At 35.3% G+C, this 18,217-nt stretch overlaps 2 protein-coding genes across 2 annotated transcripts; one reads left to right on the top strand and one right to left on the bottom strand.

Annotated features, from left to right (window-relative positions):
- The first annotated feature begins 1,875 nt into the window (after nucleotides 1-1,875).
- Nucleotides 1,876-7,559, top strand: Tpi (triose phosphate isomerase). Its single transcript, XM_022074488.2, has 5 exons — nucleotides 1,876-2,146; nucleotides 2,225-2,338; nucleotides 2,777-2,871; nucleotides 4,531-4,749; nucleotides 6,022-7,559. Exons 1-5 carry the CDS (start codon nucleotides 2,038-2,040, stop codon nucleotides 6,226-6,228), a joined length of 744 nt encoding a protein of 247 aa, XP_021930180.2. The 5' UTR covers nucleotides 1,876-2,037; the 3' UTR covers nucleotides 6,229-7,559.
- A 1,510-nt stretch (nucleotides 7,560-9,069) lies between these two features.
- Sas10 (UTP3 small subunit processome component Sas10) lies at nucleotides 9,070-17,901 on the bottom strand. The gene is made up of 9 exons (XM_022074486.2): nucleotides 17,635-17,901; nucleotides 15,960-16,134; nucleotides 15,527-15,645; nucleotides 14,173-14,308; nucleotides 12,492-12,609; nucleotides 12,146-12,373; nucleotides 10,317-10,456; nucleotides 9,584-9,768; nucleotides 9,070-9,438 (listed from the first exon to the last, which is right to left on the bottom strand). Exons 1-9 carry the CDS (start codon nucleotides 17,746-17,748, stop codon nucleotides 9,349-9,351), a joined length of 1,305 nt encoding a protein of 434 aa, XP_021930178.1. The 5' UTR covers nucleotides 17,749-17,901; the 3' UTR covers nucleotides 9,070-9,348.
- Nucleotides 17,902-18,217: the final 316 nt, after the last annotated feature.

Genomic DNA, 18,217 nt, shown 5'->3' with positions numbered 1-18,217 from the left:
CGCAAAAACAGTCGAAAATCGAAGGGACACCGTTCACAAAAGTGATGATTGCTACATGAAACAGGTAAGGCTTCAAATATTACAATAAGAGTACGTGTTGGTATATTGTGGTTAAGATTGATCGAAAAGTGTGCCACAAAATAGGATTGTGGCAGTCGTGGGAACTACAGACCTATGTGGTTATGTATATGTGTACGAATGTGGAGAAGCCTGATAGCCTGCAAAGTTAAACTCACCAGAAAAAGGTTTCACAATATCCCACCTTTTACAGCATCTTAAGACGAACAAATATATAGACAAGGAACATTTAATAGCACTATTACTGTCACAACATAAAGACTGCCAAACGCCATTATTGCTGCACATTTCAAGATTCCTACGTTGGAAATGCTATGTTTAAACCGTACGGGATAAATGCACTGTTAATGATTTACATACGATTGTTTTATGCGACTATAAAATTTAGAGTTAGTTGGATTTTCGGTTATCACAACTCTGAGTTCGAAGATTGCTGTCTTCTTACAATTAGTTGAACAGACCAGAGAATGAAGATTTCTGGGTTGTTAAGCCGTGTAGTATGGTAGATGTCTACCAACGTTTCATAGGTCATACTGCCTCCATCGTCAGGGTGATCATCGCAGCAAGGACCTCTGAAATGTCGGTAAACTACTATCAAACTACGCAACAAAACAACTCAGAAGACAGCCATCTTCATAGAGTAGAGTAGAGTTGAGTAGAGTTTATTTACATTCCATAGATCCTTCTTAGGACTCAACCAAAGGATGTAGAACATGTCATTTCATACAATATACATACACTTCACAACTTTCAACACAAGTACAAGAACGCATTTCACATATCAATGTACATAAATTTCAGATTCTGCAATACAAGTATAAAAAATAATTTTACAAATTAATATACATAAACCTCAGAATTTTAAATATAAATACAAAACTTGCTTTACATATACGTAGATTATGGATATAAAGCTTAAAATTTTTTAGCAGAGATGAAATCATCTACAGAATAGAAGGAGTGAGTAAGGAGGTAATCTTTCAATGCAGGCTTGAATACCTTTATATCATAATTTAGACTTTTAATTGTTGGTGGAAGATTATTAAACAACTTGATACCTGTATAGTACACTCCTTTCTGATATTTAGTAAAGTTAGCATTTGGCACATATAGATCATGTTTACGTCTTGTATTTAAATTATGTACATCTGTATTTCTTTTAAATTTATCCATGTTTTCCACCACAAATGATAGAAAGCAGAGTATAAATTCACTTGCAAGTGAAAGTATATTAAATTTACGAAATAATTTTCTACAAGATACCCTGCTTTTGACACCGGCCATTATTCTAATTATTTTCTTTTGCATGTAAAAAACTTTATTACTGTCTGTTGAATTTCCCCAAAAGATTAATCCATATGACAATACAGAGTGAAAGTATGCAAAGTAAACTAGCTTTAAAGTATCTATTGTCATGAGTGGTACGACTGTTCTCATGGCAAAGCATGCAGAGCTTAGTTTGGGAATAATATACTCAATGTGTTTCTTCCAATTTAAGGTACTGTCGACTTGTAAGCCAAGGAATTTGTTTGTTTCAACTTACACAATTAATTTTTCTTCAAAACCTGTATTTAATCTAGGATATGTCTTGTGCTTAGTAACAAATTTTATGAAGTCTCTTACAGCAACAATGTTTCTAATAGCATCACTTGTGTAAGCGGGTTCTCAGCATTTAATATGCTTTGAAATAAACGTAAATTTCGAATCTGTTGATTCGAAATTCCCGCTATACAATGGGTCGATGTAAGGATCAAAGAATAAAGGATGCTAAGATGCTGCAATGAAACGTTATTTCGTTATTCAAAGTACGGTACGGAATTTGTATTGGGTATTTAGGAAGATGTCCTTGTGAAGGTCAAAACTCATTTCTAGGTTCTCTGTAGAGCAGGGTTGTTTGGTTGCAGTATAAAGTCAGTTTGATTTTCAGACCAGGTGAACAAATTCAGTGAAATAATAAACATGAGTCGAAAATTCTGGGTTGGTGGTAACTGGAAAATGAACGGAGACAAGAAGACAATCGATGAAATTATAAAGTTTCTAAATGCCGGACCTCTGGATCCTGCTGTTGGTAAGGCTCGCCGAATTCAGTTTGAAAATGTATCTTTTTTTGAATTAGAGAAACATAATACCGTGTTTTCTCTTTCAGAGGTTGTCGTTGGTGTGCCGGCCATCTATTTAGAATACACAAAAAATATACTCCCACCAAATGTATCAGCATCTGCCCAAAATTGCTACAAAGTTCCAAAAGGAGCATTTACTGGTATGTATAAATCTACTGGGCTAATTCTCCACGGCTCGATAATTGTAGAACTTGATTTTGTGACATGTTTAGTTATTCCCATTACACCTGCTGTAGAAGAAAACTCCATGGGATGCTACAGAAATTCATACATTTGTAAATCATGAGAGAGCATCATAAAAATTCCTTGCTTTATTCTTGTCCTGGAGATTTTTGACTCAGAAATACTTTAGTGTTATTACATTGTGGCAGTAGGAAGCATGCTGCACTTGCAGATTGTCATACTACGGAAGGGTCCCTGTGATAGAGTTCTGCACAGGAACAACTTAAGTCTTGCCAAGTCATGTTATGTGTATAAAATAATTTTCAGTGAAGTATTTTCATTTCCTTCTGTTCACCTCAGAAACTTGTGTGGATAAAATTATGGTTTATGGGATTTAATGTTTCTTTGGTTTGCAGGTGAAATTAGCCCACCCATGATCTCTGATATTGGTGTGAAGTGGGTTATTCTGGGACATTCAGAAAGAAGGCATATTTTTGGTGAGAATGATGATGTAAGTTCATACACTTGAATTCTCATCACAACCTTCTGACACTAACACCTAAAGATCCAACTCTATGAATGTGAAAGCTTGTCACTGAATGCAATACTGCACCAGTTCCACCCACCTGCCTTCCTCATAATCTGTTTCCCAAAGACCCATTTTAACATCTTCCTATGTCTCCTTGATGTTTGAAGTGGCTTCTTTATCCCAGTCATATATAATATCATCATCAATGCAGTTTGGACTATGTACCATGTTCTCCCTACATATTTAATAAATTATTCAATGTTTGAATTTTAAGTTTCATTAAGTCCGTACTGCATATGAACATTGTGAACCAGGTAATGCAGTGGTGTGACTGCCACTAGCAGGTTTCCACACATCTTCCCTCTATGGTGATGATGTTTTGGGTTTTGATGCTATGCAGGCTTGTAGGTAGAAGATGGACACAGAATGTTTCTGCAAAATGTCATCTACCTATAAGTGTACATAGCATCTAAACCATGGGTCATCAACCGTTTATACCTACCGCCCACCGGTGCCGCACGTACTGCCCACCACCATGAAAGAGGTACAGCTCGAAGACTGAGTGATGGCCGGTGGTAAGCCCCGCCGTCGTTATGCGCACTAAACTCGTGCCTTTGGCTACGGAACTCATTTATTGCTCCCTCGTCCACGAGTATACTTTGAGAAGTGTCCGGTGAATTATTATCTATATTCAAAGTTTAGAGATGGAATTCCAAAGTAAATTGCAAAACCATATTTTAAAAAGTCAAACTCGCGAAGTTTTTAGCAATGTATTCGATATATGGAAGAAGAACAAAATTTGTAACAACGGACAAAAATCCCCACCACCCACCATGAAAGCTTGAATCGCCCACTAGTGGGCGGTAGGGACCAGGTTGACAACCCCTGATCTAAACCCACATCATCATCCTCACAGATTTCCCTGTTTTCTTAGAGTCCTAGAGCCACTAGAAATTGTGTTGTCTGTTGGTCTACAGATATTCAGTGTTTTGAGACAAATCCACCATATCTGGAGATGTTTCCCATTTACCACATAGAAGTTATAAGGTCTTCCCAGGGTATATGTTATCCATACAGGGCTTTCTTTCTGGCGGTATGTAGAAGAAGAAGAAGATTTTTTCAATTTGAGAAGTTTAGAAATTATGGTAGTTTGAAAATAAGGCAAAGCCATATAAGAAGTAAGAGGTTTTAGTGAAAAATGTCACAATAATTGCAGCATGAAACTAAAGTAGTGTTATTTAATAATGTTAAAAGATTGTTCACAGTGTTTGGAAGTGGGCCATTGCTGTGAAGTACTGCTGTCTAGTTCAACAGAACGTGCCTTCAAGTCACAAGTAGACATTGAACACTTGTTGTACCATGTCATTATTAAATAACATTACTTCAACTTCACATTGAATTTGTTATAAAAAAACCTCTTATTTCTGCTGCATCTCTATCTTACTTTCAGACTACCATGACTCCTTAACCTTTCTGCATTGAACCATGTTAATAGGACTTCTGTTTCTTAAAACTGTTTGATTAATAAACCCACAAAGTTTGACATACTGTGTAATTGAAACATAAGCCCAACATTTAGTATTGAAAAATATCTCTAATTTCTCTTGTTGCTATTAAAGGATATTTGATCTGTGTCATCAGATGGTTGCAGAAAAGGTGGCCCATGCGCTGGAATCTGATTTGCATGTAGTTGCTTGCATTGGGGAGAAGCTGGAAGAGCGTGAGGGAGGTAAGACTGAAGAGGTGGTGTTTCGTCAAACTAAAGCAGTTGCAGATAAGGTCAAGGACTGGAGCAAAGTTGTGATAGCATATGAACCAGTGTGGGCCATTGGTACAGGAAAAACTGCAACCCCACAACAGGTAAGTACTGTGTTAATAGATGAGTTGAAGTATCTTGTTTTCTTTTTTCCCTGTTAACATATGAGATTTGAGGTTTTCATGGTGGTAGAAATGAGGATTGTGATAGGTAATGACTAGAAGGTGCCATAACCGAGATCTGAACCACATTACCATTAATATGTTTTATGGTTTCACAACTTAATTTTCTTCCACTTGACTTTTTCATGGTGGTGAATGTCACTTGTGGTGTTTTTGAACGTAGATTTGGAAGAGTGTCTCTGGGACAAATTCAGAGCACGTAGTGAAACAGATAAGGGTTTGGAGAAATTATTATTATTATTATTATCATCATCATTATTATTATTATTATTATTATTATTTATGTTTTCAATAGCTCAGATTATGTAGCATCAAATGATAATGTGATAATGAAATGAATTGAAAATAATATGGAAGGAACTGGTAGTGGCCTAATTTAAGTTACTATGCCAGAATTTACATGGAGTGCCCTAGGAAAACTATATAAATCTGTCAGAATAGCTGGTCTTTATACTGAGATTTGAACTTGGGACCTCCTGAATATGAAGCACTCAGTTGCAATGTTTGGTGCTTTTGGAAAAAATGTCAGATTCATACTGAAAAGGGCATTAGGTGTACTTTTTGTGCTCAGTAAATTGGTTGGAAGGTGCAGTAAAATTAGGGGGGGAAAGTTAAAAATGGTTTAAATTTGTGATATTGTTGAAATTAAAGTATAATAACAATAATAAAATTAAAAAGGGAAGATAAATCTTTGTCAATAAACATGTATCATAAACATGCAAGAGATGTAAAAATTTAACTGTATATTATAACTAACAGCTGAAATGCAGACCATCAAAGAGAGAGGGAGACTGAGAGATGTAGTGGTCAAGCTACTGAGACAGAAATGTGATAGCAGAGTGCCAATTAGAATTAAAAAATTATATACAAGACCCCACAGAGTTGCAGGACACATTAATCTTTATCATCTGTGTGACACAACGTACACTAGATCCAGCTGGTAATGTTCCTTTCATACCACTAAAACAATCAATCCAGAGATGTGGTCTGGCTGGCAGCCATGTAATATGGGGTTTAAATCCTCTATTTACATGTAATAAAAGTTAAAGGAAGTTACTATTTTTGTAAGTGTATTGTATCTGTAAATGGACAGAAAAAGGCCACAAGGACAATTTACATATGTGGGTCAAATTTGACAGGATGTTGTGCAGCAAGTAAAAAACTGAAATTTAAATGCATTTCCCTTTATTTCAGGCCCAAGAGGTTCACAAGAAACTGAGAGAATGGCTTAGCAAGAATGTATCAGATAAAGTTGCCAGTGAAACTCGCATAGTATATGGTGGCTCTGTAACAGGGGCCAATTGTGTAGAACTAAGCAAGGAACCTGACATTGATGGATTTCTTGTTGGAGGTGCTTCATTGAAACCAGAATTTGTTCAGATAGTCAATGCAAGGAAATAAGTTCATAAATGATTATGACCAAACTTCATAAATATGTAGTATGCTCAAGAATTAATGATCAGGAGTCAAGTTGTTGGTTTATGAAGAGTACACCTTGCACTCTAACACATAAAATGGTAGAAAAATGTTTTAAGTTTCTGAACTGTTGCCAAACAGCTAAATAATATTAAAGAGGTACATACACTTAAAGGTTATTCATATTAGAGTATATACCAGTATATTAGTTATATTAGAAGCTGTGCAAAATTTTCTATTGTCATTGCTCTAGGTATGTCAGTAATTAAACCTTTGCCATTTAAAAGTTAGGAGTCAAGTTATTTTGATATTACTGTGCATAGGCCTACAAAAATCAAGACACTGGCCTTAATGAGTGAGAACAGCAGGTAGATTCAGCTGTCTTTGGCATCTTTATTGTTTGATGAGAATGGGCTGTTTTCTTGTTCTTTTGTATTTGTTGATAGCATTTTGTATAAAATGTCGGTATTCTGTGGGAGCTCTTTGACACAGAACTATTGTAATCTCTAAATTATGTTCATGTTAGTGAACCTCTACACAGTTTTTATAACGTCTCTTATAACTTTGTAAGTTACAAATGTGTACTTTTCTTCTATCAAAATACCATTGTTCAGGCTATCCTAATCTTATTTGTATTAGTGGAAATACTTCATAGTGGCAAATAAAGATAAAATTTTGGTTTTGCCTGTTAGAAAGTAGACATTTGTAATTTGATCTAGTATGTATTTTCCTTAGATTTCCATTAATATATTTTATGCAATCATTTTTGAGTCTGGTAGTGTTTGGAAGGAAATGCACTGCCATATTGACTACTGTGTGTGAAGAAATTGGCTTAATGAAAAGATGAAAAATTTACAGAAATACGTCACTCAGTCAAATATATGAAATACAGAACAAATAGTGTGCTATTGTTTAGTGAAACTTTGTGTATTTACCCTCTAAGGATGGGGAGAGTGAAATTACTTTAGTATGTCCTGGAAGGGCATTTTTAATGACATTCGAGTTTAATACATTTTCATATTCTAAAGTAAGGGAATGTTCTCATTTTGGTTTAAGATAAATAATGTTCTGTTCTTTGGATAGGAAGCTTATGGTACTGCTTGCAACCAATTGAAAGTGGATGAAAATAGAATGTTTATATGACATCTGAAATATCTTCAAATATACCCTGCCCATCTACTCTCTAAATGTTAAATGGTGTGTGCATATGAAGTTTGCTTTGACATTTTGGTGTAACTTTGAGTGTATGTATAGGGATTTATTGAATTATGAAGATGATAATGTGAAGTAAAATTGAAATAAAAGCATGCACATTTTGGCGCTGATCAGTTATTCATCATGACCTAATTAATATCACATGGTGTAGATTACTGCACCCAATTCTTTCTTCGCAGTGATGATGTTTCCCAGCTGACTGAAAACTCAAAATTCTTTTTGTATTAAATAATGGTTTTGCTTCACTCGCAGTTCACTGTATAATTCAAAGTCCTGTGTCTCAAGCAGTTGCCATTCGCTCCTGACATTTTGCAACACTTTCCAGTATTATGCATTGTTGATTCTGCCTGCTGAGACTCATATACAACATTTTTCTCGCTTGTGAAAAACCTTGCATTTACTTCCTTCCCCTTCCATTTTAAGAAATCAGAACTTAAAACACTAAATACATATCACAAACGTGCAATAAACCTTTGTCACTTTACTAGTTCATACAAACCAGATTTGTAATTGTGCATAACAGCACATCACAAAATGTCACCTGATGGAAAGGGGGTACAAAACTATACATGGCCATACATATGTATCTACATAAAAATATTTGCCCTATAAGAATGCAGGCATATGAAAACAAAATATTACACATGTTGGATAAAACTATCAATGATGAAAGGTAAGAACTGATTTTTTTATCTGTAATTGTGCAATTTCTTAAAGAAATTGGTAGCACACCTGAAACCTGATGGTGGCATACCAACTGCATAACACTGACCAACAGCACTATTACTAATTCACCCCCCTAGCAGCTGAACATTGTGCATGGTCATCTGCGGATGCACATTCCTAACAGAAACCAACATAACCAAATTTGACAAACTCTGCCCCCGAACTGCTAAACACTGCATTGACATCTGTGTATGCGTGTCACTAACTTAACCTAAGATAACCAAATTCTACTAAGATTTCTGTCTTCTGGGTTGTCGCGCCATGTAGTCTGGTCGATGCACCACTGTGAAAACCTTAAATCTTACAAATTCTACTACCTCAGACCTGTAGCTGCTGAACCTTTGTGTTACATGTTATTGAATGATTGATTGCAACTGACAACTACAGAGAGCATGGGCCATCCCTTGCCACTGCTATTACATTTGCAGTCCAGAAATGTAGTTGTTCCAAAGAGTAGTATTGGTAGGAATGAGCTGGACATGAAGTCTGGATAGGGAAATAAATACATACAAAATCTTTGGGGAACTAAAATGAAGTTATATTCAAATGGGCCATACAGAAATAAGTTGTAAGGATCTGAAGTGACCAGTAGCAGGCATTTGTATTAGTGGCATGGGACTTGAGGTTCCTTACCAGTGTTAGGTTAGGTTAAATTTTATCAGACGTTCTCTCTGTAAGGACCCATACATTCCTTCATAAATAGAACTATTTTTCATGAAAAGGTTACAACATTTTGATTCCACACATATGTAATGATGTATCAATTACAAAGTTTATGTAGACAAAGTGAGAAATTGTAGAATGAGTGCAAAGAGAAAGTTGGAGGTGATATGGAAGGAAGCAGTCATGGTTTAATTGAGATTTAATCAGAATATATTCTTAGAATTGGGGGGAAAAGTCAGAAATTTATTATGCCAACTTAGATTTGAACAAGGCACCTCCAGAATTGAAGGTTGTGCTCAATCATTGAGTCAAATATTCCTGAATTTTGTTATATTATCAGCTTTTTTCTGTACTTATGCCAATGAGTTGAATACATGTGAAAACAAGTATTATAATCATATCATCAAGAAAAACTGTATTGAACCGTATATTTGTATCACAAAAATTATGGAATTAATATTTTATGGCTTTTATCACCTTACTTCATACTGCAAGCACCACCTACTTCAGCTTGATGCTCTTGACAACGCCAATCTTGATTCCCGAAATCTCTCCTCCATATTTTTCAACTTCTTTTCTAGGTTCTCGCACCTGTAGTTCACAAATTAACCCACATGTAAGAGATTCTGATTTATATTTTGAAAAATGTAGGCTACAGAGCACACACTTGGGTTACTGGCTAAAGTTTGAATTTAAATGTTACATGTTTCATTACAATAAAAAAATATCAACTCACCTGCCCTTTCCTGCGTATCTTGGCTTTACGGAACTTATTGCGGTGCTTAACACGTGGGTTCCGTTGCTCTTTTTTGCGATGTGGTGTCAGGCCCTTGTTCTTCGCAATCTGATATGTGATTCCTCGCTTCCCATCCTCCTTCATTTCTTCATCTACATCTTTTGTTTCTTCTGAATCACTTCCACCTGTTCAAGAAGGAAGGTTGTGAGACAGCTCCACAGCTAGATGAGATTAGTTAATATGAGAGAACATCAACAGTTTAAAGTAATTCAACAGTGTCGACAAATTCTTCTAGTTACAGTTATTCATTACATTTTCAATGTGAATTAAAAAAGAGAGTAGTATAATTTGTCCCTAACAGGAAATAATTCTGCTTGAATAGTCTCAATAATTTTTCATGGAAGGAAGATTTTTTTGTACTACTTTTTACCATAAAAATTTCAAAAACATAAATCTTCATATAATCACATAATAATGGTCTTACTGCAAAGTATAATGGTACAAGCATTGCAATGCTGTTTAAACAACGTAATCTGATGGAGGCAGACTTAGCACAACTTGTCCTATCAGCTCAAACAGGTCACTTGCAGTGAAATGGTTATGTCAATGAAACGTTAACATTTCAAACTGTTAACATGTGCCTTCTTTTAATCTCCTGAAATTAACACATATTTCATGAGTATTAATAAGCATTAAAATATTATTTTGGCAAATATAATTACAACAGCATTACCAGAAATATCACTGTTCAACCCAGCATTGCCATTCTTTTCTGCAAAAGCATCCTTGGCTGGCAGTTTGATCAGACTGTCATTACTGTTGGCCTCCTCCTTCAAATGGGAAAGAAACTTCAGCAGTTTCTTCTTAGGCGCTCTAAAACAAATTACATATGAAGTGAAACAGTCTGTAACATGATTACAACTAACAGGTACTGATCTGTTCCTTTATAATGGCCCACCACTGGCACATAAAGGGAAGGAAGATATAAATATTGGGGAAATGAAAAAAATTCTGATGTTGAAGAAGCAGTGGCAGAACAGCTACAGATCTAGTGGAAAACATTAACCTTTCATTACTGTAAGACATGATACCAAAAAACTGAATGTCGCGTTGAGTGCTTAGCATTCCTGCCCTGTATTCAGGAGGTACCAGGTTCAACTCCAGGCTCAGAGACCGGCTATCTTGACTGAGGTTTTCAGTAGATTTTGTCAGTCCCTCAAGGCAAATACCAGGACAGTACCTTAAATTATACCACAATATTATCCTTCCACATCCTTTCCAATTCATTATTCACTATCATCCTCTCATCCAATGCTATATAGTCTGAATTATTGAAAAAGCATTGTTAAATAAACTATAAATAAATAAAGATACAAAAAAAGGATTATGCAGGATTTTTACAGCTCATCCACTATAATTTCCAAATGTAAATGAATTATTTCTATTTAATTCAAATTCACTATACCGATAATTCGTACAGGTGGCATAACAAGAACTCAAGAACTGACATTTTCATTGTTGCTAGTAATACCAATCTAAAATCTCGAAACCTAACCCGCCTCACACTCAGCTATTACCAAACTGTGGTCAGACTAAAATGAGTACACAATGCATGAAATAACAGATCAATAGAACATGACAAATATAATATGGACCCCATCCTGAACCAATTCAGTTCATACCCACATCAAATGTTTCTTTAATATTTATTTTGATAATATCTTCCCATCTCCATCTTAGTCTTCCAAGTAGTTCCCCCTTCAAAGTTTTGCAAGTGTGTCCTGGTTTCCAAACTCAACTAAATGTGTGTCTCCTTCAATTAATTAAGGTAAGGATAAGCATATAAATCACATAATTTTCATTACAGTATCTAATTTAATCCATTTCTTATTTATAACACTGCCATTTAGGTCCAAATAATTTCCTTAACACTTTACTTTGAAGCACCAGGAATTTAAGCTCTGCCCATTGAGTAAGAGACAATAATTCACAACACAAAATCACCAAATACTACAGTCAAATGAATACCACTCCTGCTTCATATTCAAAAAGTCCTAGGTACAAATTCTGACCCAAAGACCAGCTATACTGACTGAAGTTTTGCAAGATTTTCTCAGTCACTCCAAAAAGTTTGTGACAGCACACAAAATAAGAACATGAGCAATTCCTTCCAAATCCTTTCCAATTCATTATTCATTAATCATCCTATCATTTGACACTACAGGCCTATAGTCTAGGAAGAAGAAGAATATGAAAAAGAGCAAATTATTTTTATATAACTTTCATATCAGCAGTCTTGTAAAGAAGTTTAATATTTCCTTAACTGAATAATACCAAACACTTTTGGAATTTCTTTTAAACTCAATCTTTATAATTTCATTATGAACCTCATTGCTGTACTCAAGTACCTCAATTCCATCAAATGATTTGTAAGCTGTATGTATAGATTAGCTGCAGTCTTTAATTTCATCCTAATGTAGTAAATTTTGCGACAGATGAGACTAGATAAAGATAAATATAGGGAACACTTGTATTGTGCTACTATGGCAGCAATTGACTCACTTTGTCTTTCCCAGATGATTTGTCTTCTCGCTGGTTACTGGTGTGATCTCATCTCCATTATGCACCAGTTCCAAGATGGACTCTAACTGTGGAGTCATTACCTCATCCACTGGTTTCAGCTGTTTGAGCAGCTGTCGATATTGGTACAGCCTGTGCACTATTGGATGTGACTGAACTGCTATTCGCTTAGTCTTCAGAAGCAAGTAGAATGCAATGTTGGTACAATAACTGTAAAATATATTTGCAGATGCATGGGCTAATTTAAATATACAAACTGGATCACCAGACTTTAAGAGGTTAAATAGATGCTACCAATAACCGCAATAAGTGTACAGTCACAACTTACTTCAGCACAAGATGGTACTTGGTTTGAACATAGCTATCAGCTTGTGATGCTGGTATCTTCCCACTCTTGATGAGGTTCAGGATGGGCTCAATCTTCTGCTGAAGCTCTGTCATATTTGCTGGAAAGAAAAGAGTAATAAATTAATTCCAACAACTGACCCCAACTGACTGGTCATAATGGATTACATACAATCCTTTTTTTCAAACAAAGAAAATCTTGACACTCTAGCATTATCTTTGGCGTGGATCTATGTATGCTAGATGCTGCTTGCTACAAAAATTCCCAGCCTTTATGGAACCAGAAGATTCAATACTATATTTACAACTGTGTGCTATTGGACCCTATCCTGAGCTAGGTGAATCTACTCCATATCCTTACATCCTATTTCTCACAAATGCATCTTAACAGTATTATACAGGAGAGGCCGCCATTGGCACAATGCCCATACCAGATTTCATCAAAATCAGTCCAACATGAAATATGCAAAGAGACATACATAATCATCCCTATATGAATTAAATGTTTGCACAACATGCAAAGAATGCAAACAACACTTATACATGACTTAACCATCTAATCACTACTGAATTATAATAATGATAATAATAATAATAATTCATTTACATTCCATGGATCCATAAGACAGTCAGATGACAATAGGATGTGGAAAAAGTCATAATAATAATAATACAATACATATTACAAAGTACAATTCAAACTATTATATAAATTTCACATAATACAAAACAAAGTATTCACCTAGAGAAATGATAAGCTACAAATAGATCTACCTAGTACACAAGAAAAAATTATCATTTATTTGTAAACAACATAAATTCATTGACAGAGGGAAAGGAGTGTGTAATTAAGTATCTTTTTAATTCTACCTTAAATTGCTCCTTCTTATTTACAAGACTTGTGAGATTTGATGGTAGACTGTTGAAAATTTTGATTCCTGCATAATATGCACTCTTCTGAAAGCATGAGAGGTTGGCAATTGGTCTATGAAGCTGATTTTTATTCCTTGTGTTGACACGGTGTATAGCAGAATTAGTTTGAAAGAGTTCTTGGTTATTTACAATAAAGTTCATTAACAAGAATATGTATTCACAAGGTAGAGCTAAGATCTCTAATCTCTTAAATAGACTTCTACATGAATTTCTAGGTTTTACACCAGCCAATAATCTAATAATTTTCTTTTGTAAAGTGAATATTTTTTTACTGTTTGATGAATTTCCCCAAAAAATTATTCCATACTTCATTAAAGAGTGAAAATAGGCAAAATATACTGATCTGAGTGTGTCAGTGTTGCTAACATGCAACAGAGATCTAACTGCATAACATGCGCCACTTAACTTAGGTATCAGTTTATCAATATGATTTGTCCAATTTAGGTGATTATCAATTTGCAAACCAAGAATTTTGTGTTTATTGACTCTTGTATATACTTCCCATTATAACTAATACTTAAAGCAAGCTGTGGTGAGTTATTTGTTATAAATTTTATTATATTCGTTTTATCTAGATTTAGGGTCAGCTTGTTAGCAGTAAACCATTTACTCATATGAGACAGAACTATGTTTGATGTTGAACAGAAATCATCAAAATTTTTATTAGAAATTATGACACTTGTGTCATCAGCAAATATTATATATTGTAACTTCCCACAGACAAACATTACCTTTGAAATCCTCTACAAGGCCAAAAAACTCTGGACTCTCTTTCCGGAGCAGAACCAATTTCTGTCTTTTGCTCAGTTTCCTGAGATCTGTCTTTATCACCTCCTCCTCAGCCTCTTTATCTTTCTGGAGGGGTTCCTGAACAGAGAGAAAAATATTCAATTTACAATGTTCTGCAGGTTGATATTTCATATGGCAGAAAGGGACCAACATGATGACAATGATCTTCAATGTTGGATATGCACTTATGAAATTAACATGAGAAATTGTTAATTAACAAATAAAGGGTTACATTGTGAGGAGTCAAATAAGCTACGGCAAAGACAGCTAGAAGAAATAAGAAAAATGGTAAATGTTGGTTAGCTACTTCCCTTCTTGTCCAAATTAAACTGGGTTTAAAATTTTGTTCTAAGTATATTTTTCCAAGTTAACTCATAGCAGTTGAAACTTATGGCTATAAACCAGTTCCCTAAAATCTTTTGTTCTTGCAATAATTTGAGCTGCTTCTTGTTGGATAGAACCAGTGTACACTGCTCAATGTTCAGTACTCACCGACAGATGCTATCTTTGGCAGATTTCTTTTATACTCCTTTGTTTTCTTTCTTTAAATTTATTTTATATTATATATTTACTTCATTAGTTTCCGTACGTACTTCTGGTCTCAGATGTGATATGCAAAGTATAGTATTGGCTTATTGTTACTTTCAAGTTGTTACAATTATTTTGTGATTATAGAACATGAAAGCAACTCTGACAATTATGATTAAAGGGTAAAAGACACCTGTTGATGAGTAAATGATTGATATTTCCAAGTCAGAAGAATTACAGATTTAAACAGTTCCATTGACATACAAGTTCTACAATGGATTTAAGTCATTCAGGTCTACCACACAGTTTGAAACATCTAAGCAGAGCCCAAGATAACTAACTCAGTATAATGATAAAGATAACGATGTTGATCTGGGTTGCAATGCCATGTAGACTTGCAGGCAGATACCAAAATTGTGGAGAAACAGCCTTAAAGAAAGAAACAAGATGTTTCTCCAAAATACTAATATCTACCTACAAGTCTACATGGCATCACAACCCAGATTACTTTTCATTTCACCACCATAAGGAACTTAATCTCAAATAATAAAGCTGTTTGTATGCAGGAAATTTTTCTGCACATAATGGATTTTGAAACAAATTACTCACCTGCATTACTTTATTTGTGTTCAAGATCACAGAATTTAACTAAAACAATATACTTCTTCTGGCACCACATTCAGAAAAAAATGTGTAAAGCTAGTGAATACAACAGAAATAAAGTGAAATAAAGTGTAGTGAACTATAATGACAACTACCACAGAATACCTTTGCAAACATATCAAGTAAGAAGTCCCCTTCATCCAGCTGTTCCACCAGTCTCTTCTGAATGGCTCTGGCTTCCTCCTCTTCACGTTCTGCAGCTTCAACATCTTTCTCATCAAAACCTGCAAGAAAAAGAATTGGAAACAGAAGTTACACACATTTTAATCCATGAGAATTTAAATAAGTACAACACAATCATATTACTGTCACATTCAACTTTACACATCATCAGATTCTTAATTTCATACTGAATCATAATTTCAGTACACAGGAATCCTTCACTGTTATGCTAATACATGTAGAAGTAATTAAATACTAGTGTATAATAATTTTAAAAATTGTTCATAGTTTATTACTCAGAAATCTGAATTTATATAATGAAAAAATGTATTGGTGTTCTGTTCAGAGGCACTGACAATACTTAGCAATCATATACCTCCATAATCTTGATCAACATAGTCTGTATTATAAAAGTTTCTTCTCTTCTGCCCCCAGGCTCTGACATCTGGCAGGCCATTGCTGTCATCATCCTGCCCCTCAATGTCACTGTCAGACATCTTCTCACCATCTCCATCACTACTGTCATCACAGGGAAGTCCATATACTTCTTCCTAACAAGAAATTCAAAATCCTTTGCTAAAAATAATGATAAGTTTTACTGCAACTGAAAATGCTTAAGAGGAGCTGCAATAAATCAGTCTGTATAGTGACTGGCTATGGACTGGACGATTGGAATTTGACAGGACTGAGGATTTTTCCTCTAGCCTCTGTGTCCACACCAGCTCTGGAGCCCACCCAGCCTCCTATCCAATGGGTACTTGGATCCTTCCCCAGGGGTAAAGTGTGGACAGGGTGTGACACTAAATAGTGCCAAGGTTAAGAATGAGTTAGAACTATACCACCTCTCCCCCAAGCACTTACATGGCATATAGTGGGACAGCTTTAATTTTATGTTATATTATCCATTCACACTTACTTGAAACCAGATGCAAACAAAGCCACATGCTTCACTGGCAATTCTATTGGTTCTTAGCTCAGAAACACTAATGTAAGCCATGAACCAGTCCCATTTTTTAAGATACAGATCTACTATGAATCATTTGTAAGGCATGCAAAACAAATAAAACTGATTACTGTGACTGACAATGTGGGAGTTGAATGGTCTCAATGATAATGTCAATGACCAATTAGTATTCAACATCAGTGATGATAAGATCTCCAACAACAATAATAGACTCGTCTGTCAGGATCTAACACTTGACATCAAAGAAATTCCACTATTAAAATAGCATAATTGATGTATATTTTTTATTGTTTTATAGTGCAGTGTGTGTCTAAACAGGGGGACAGGGGATGACATTACAGCTCATAACTGATTGCATTGTGCTGTACTCACGGTGCATACCAGTCAAAAAAGATTATTGCAGATATCTCTAAAATGGTTGCCCTTGGTGGACTAGTGGTTAGTGTGCTCATCACTGGACCCATGGTTATCAGGTTCAAACCCGGTCAAGGTCAATGGATTCTTAAGGGTGATAAAAATCTGTAGCACAACTTCCTTCGGAGAGGAAGAAAAACCGGCAGTCCAATGTCATAAATTTACGGCAAGTAGTTTTGTAAGAGGAGGCTAGGGCTCGATTTTGGGCTGTTACGCCATAGTAGTAGTAGTAGTAGTAGTAGTTTTGTAAGCAAAAGTCAGCAGCCATTTCTCACCTATGTCTCTCCTGATTAGAGCCTCAAATTTCAATAACATATAAAAGAAAGTATTAAAATGTGAGGTTAACTCCAATACCTCTGATAGTAATTTGATGACAGTTGGCCTGGGGATATACAGGTTAACATGTTTTTATAATACTGTTCACTTACATCACATCACATTTTATTTCAAAGCTTGGGAGGGGCATTTCAAGCCGTCATTCAAGTCAAAGTCATTATGTAAAAGTAAACAAACTGTTCTTTACATCACAGGTTAGGTCACCCACTAAACCAAAATATGCTTAGCCATAGTACACAAGAATTAAATAACCCAATGAAATGGAACCAAAAAATTGTTATTCCGAAAAAAACTGCATTTTAGATTTGAACAGAGTAGCTCAAGAACTTGAACTAACCTCACTTTCTTCAATATCTGAATTCTTCCATTTTCTCACATCCTCTAATAATATTTTATCCGTATCTGAATATTCATCATTTGAATCTGACGGGACGTATGTGATACCTTCCATTTCTTTTAACCTAGAACTGCAACACTTGCGATGTCTCCCAGTCACGCAACGTAACACATATAACACATGTAGCTTACTAAATGTTCACAAGATGGAAGAACGCGGCAGGTGTTGTCATCTGCGTTCAGTGCTGGTAATTTAAAGAGCCGTCGCGAAATAGGAGGACTATTCAGTCGTTATTCTCCTCGTACAGACAATAACAATCCATCCTGGATAATTACTTGTATACTGCGTATAGTGTAGTGTCTATGAGCTATTAATTTTATATTGCACAGCTTGATGTGTGTACAGATCAGATTTGCGATTTTATTAAAGTGCGCTCACCTAATTTAGGTCGATTTCAAATAAACGAGAATTGATTGCTAGCCGATTGAAAGTTGACAATGAAGGGGTTGTTATGGTACCTGTGTATGATTGAGAGGGGTGAAGGGATTTCATTTTTCTATTTATGCGATTTCACCGTCTGCAA

This window comes from Zootermopsis nevadensis, unplaced genomic scaffold (genome assembly GCF_977971745.1).
Source record: "Zootermopsis nevadensis isolate Lab colony 2312 unplaced genomic scaffold, Znev_1.0 Znev_ptg000061l, whole genome shotgun sequence".
In the NCBI taxonomy this organism is placed as follows: Eukaryota; Metazoa; Arthropoda; class Insecta; order Blattodea; family Termopsidae; genus Zootermopsis; species Zootermopsis nevadensis.
Note: the sequence above shows the minus strand (reverse complement) of the source record. Positions and strands in the feature narration are given on the sequence as shown.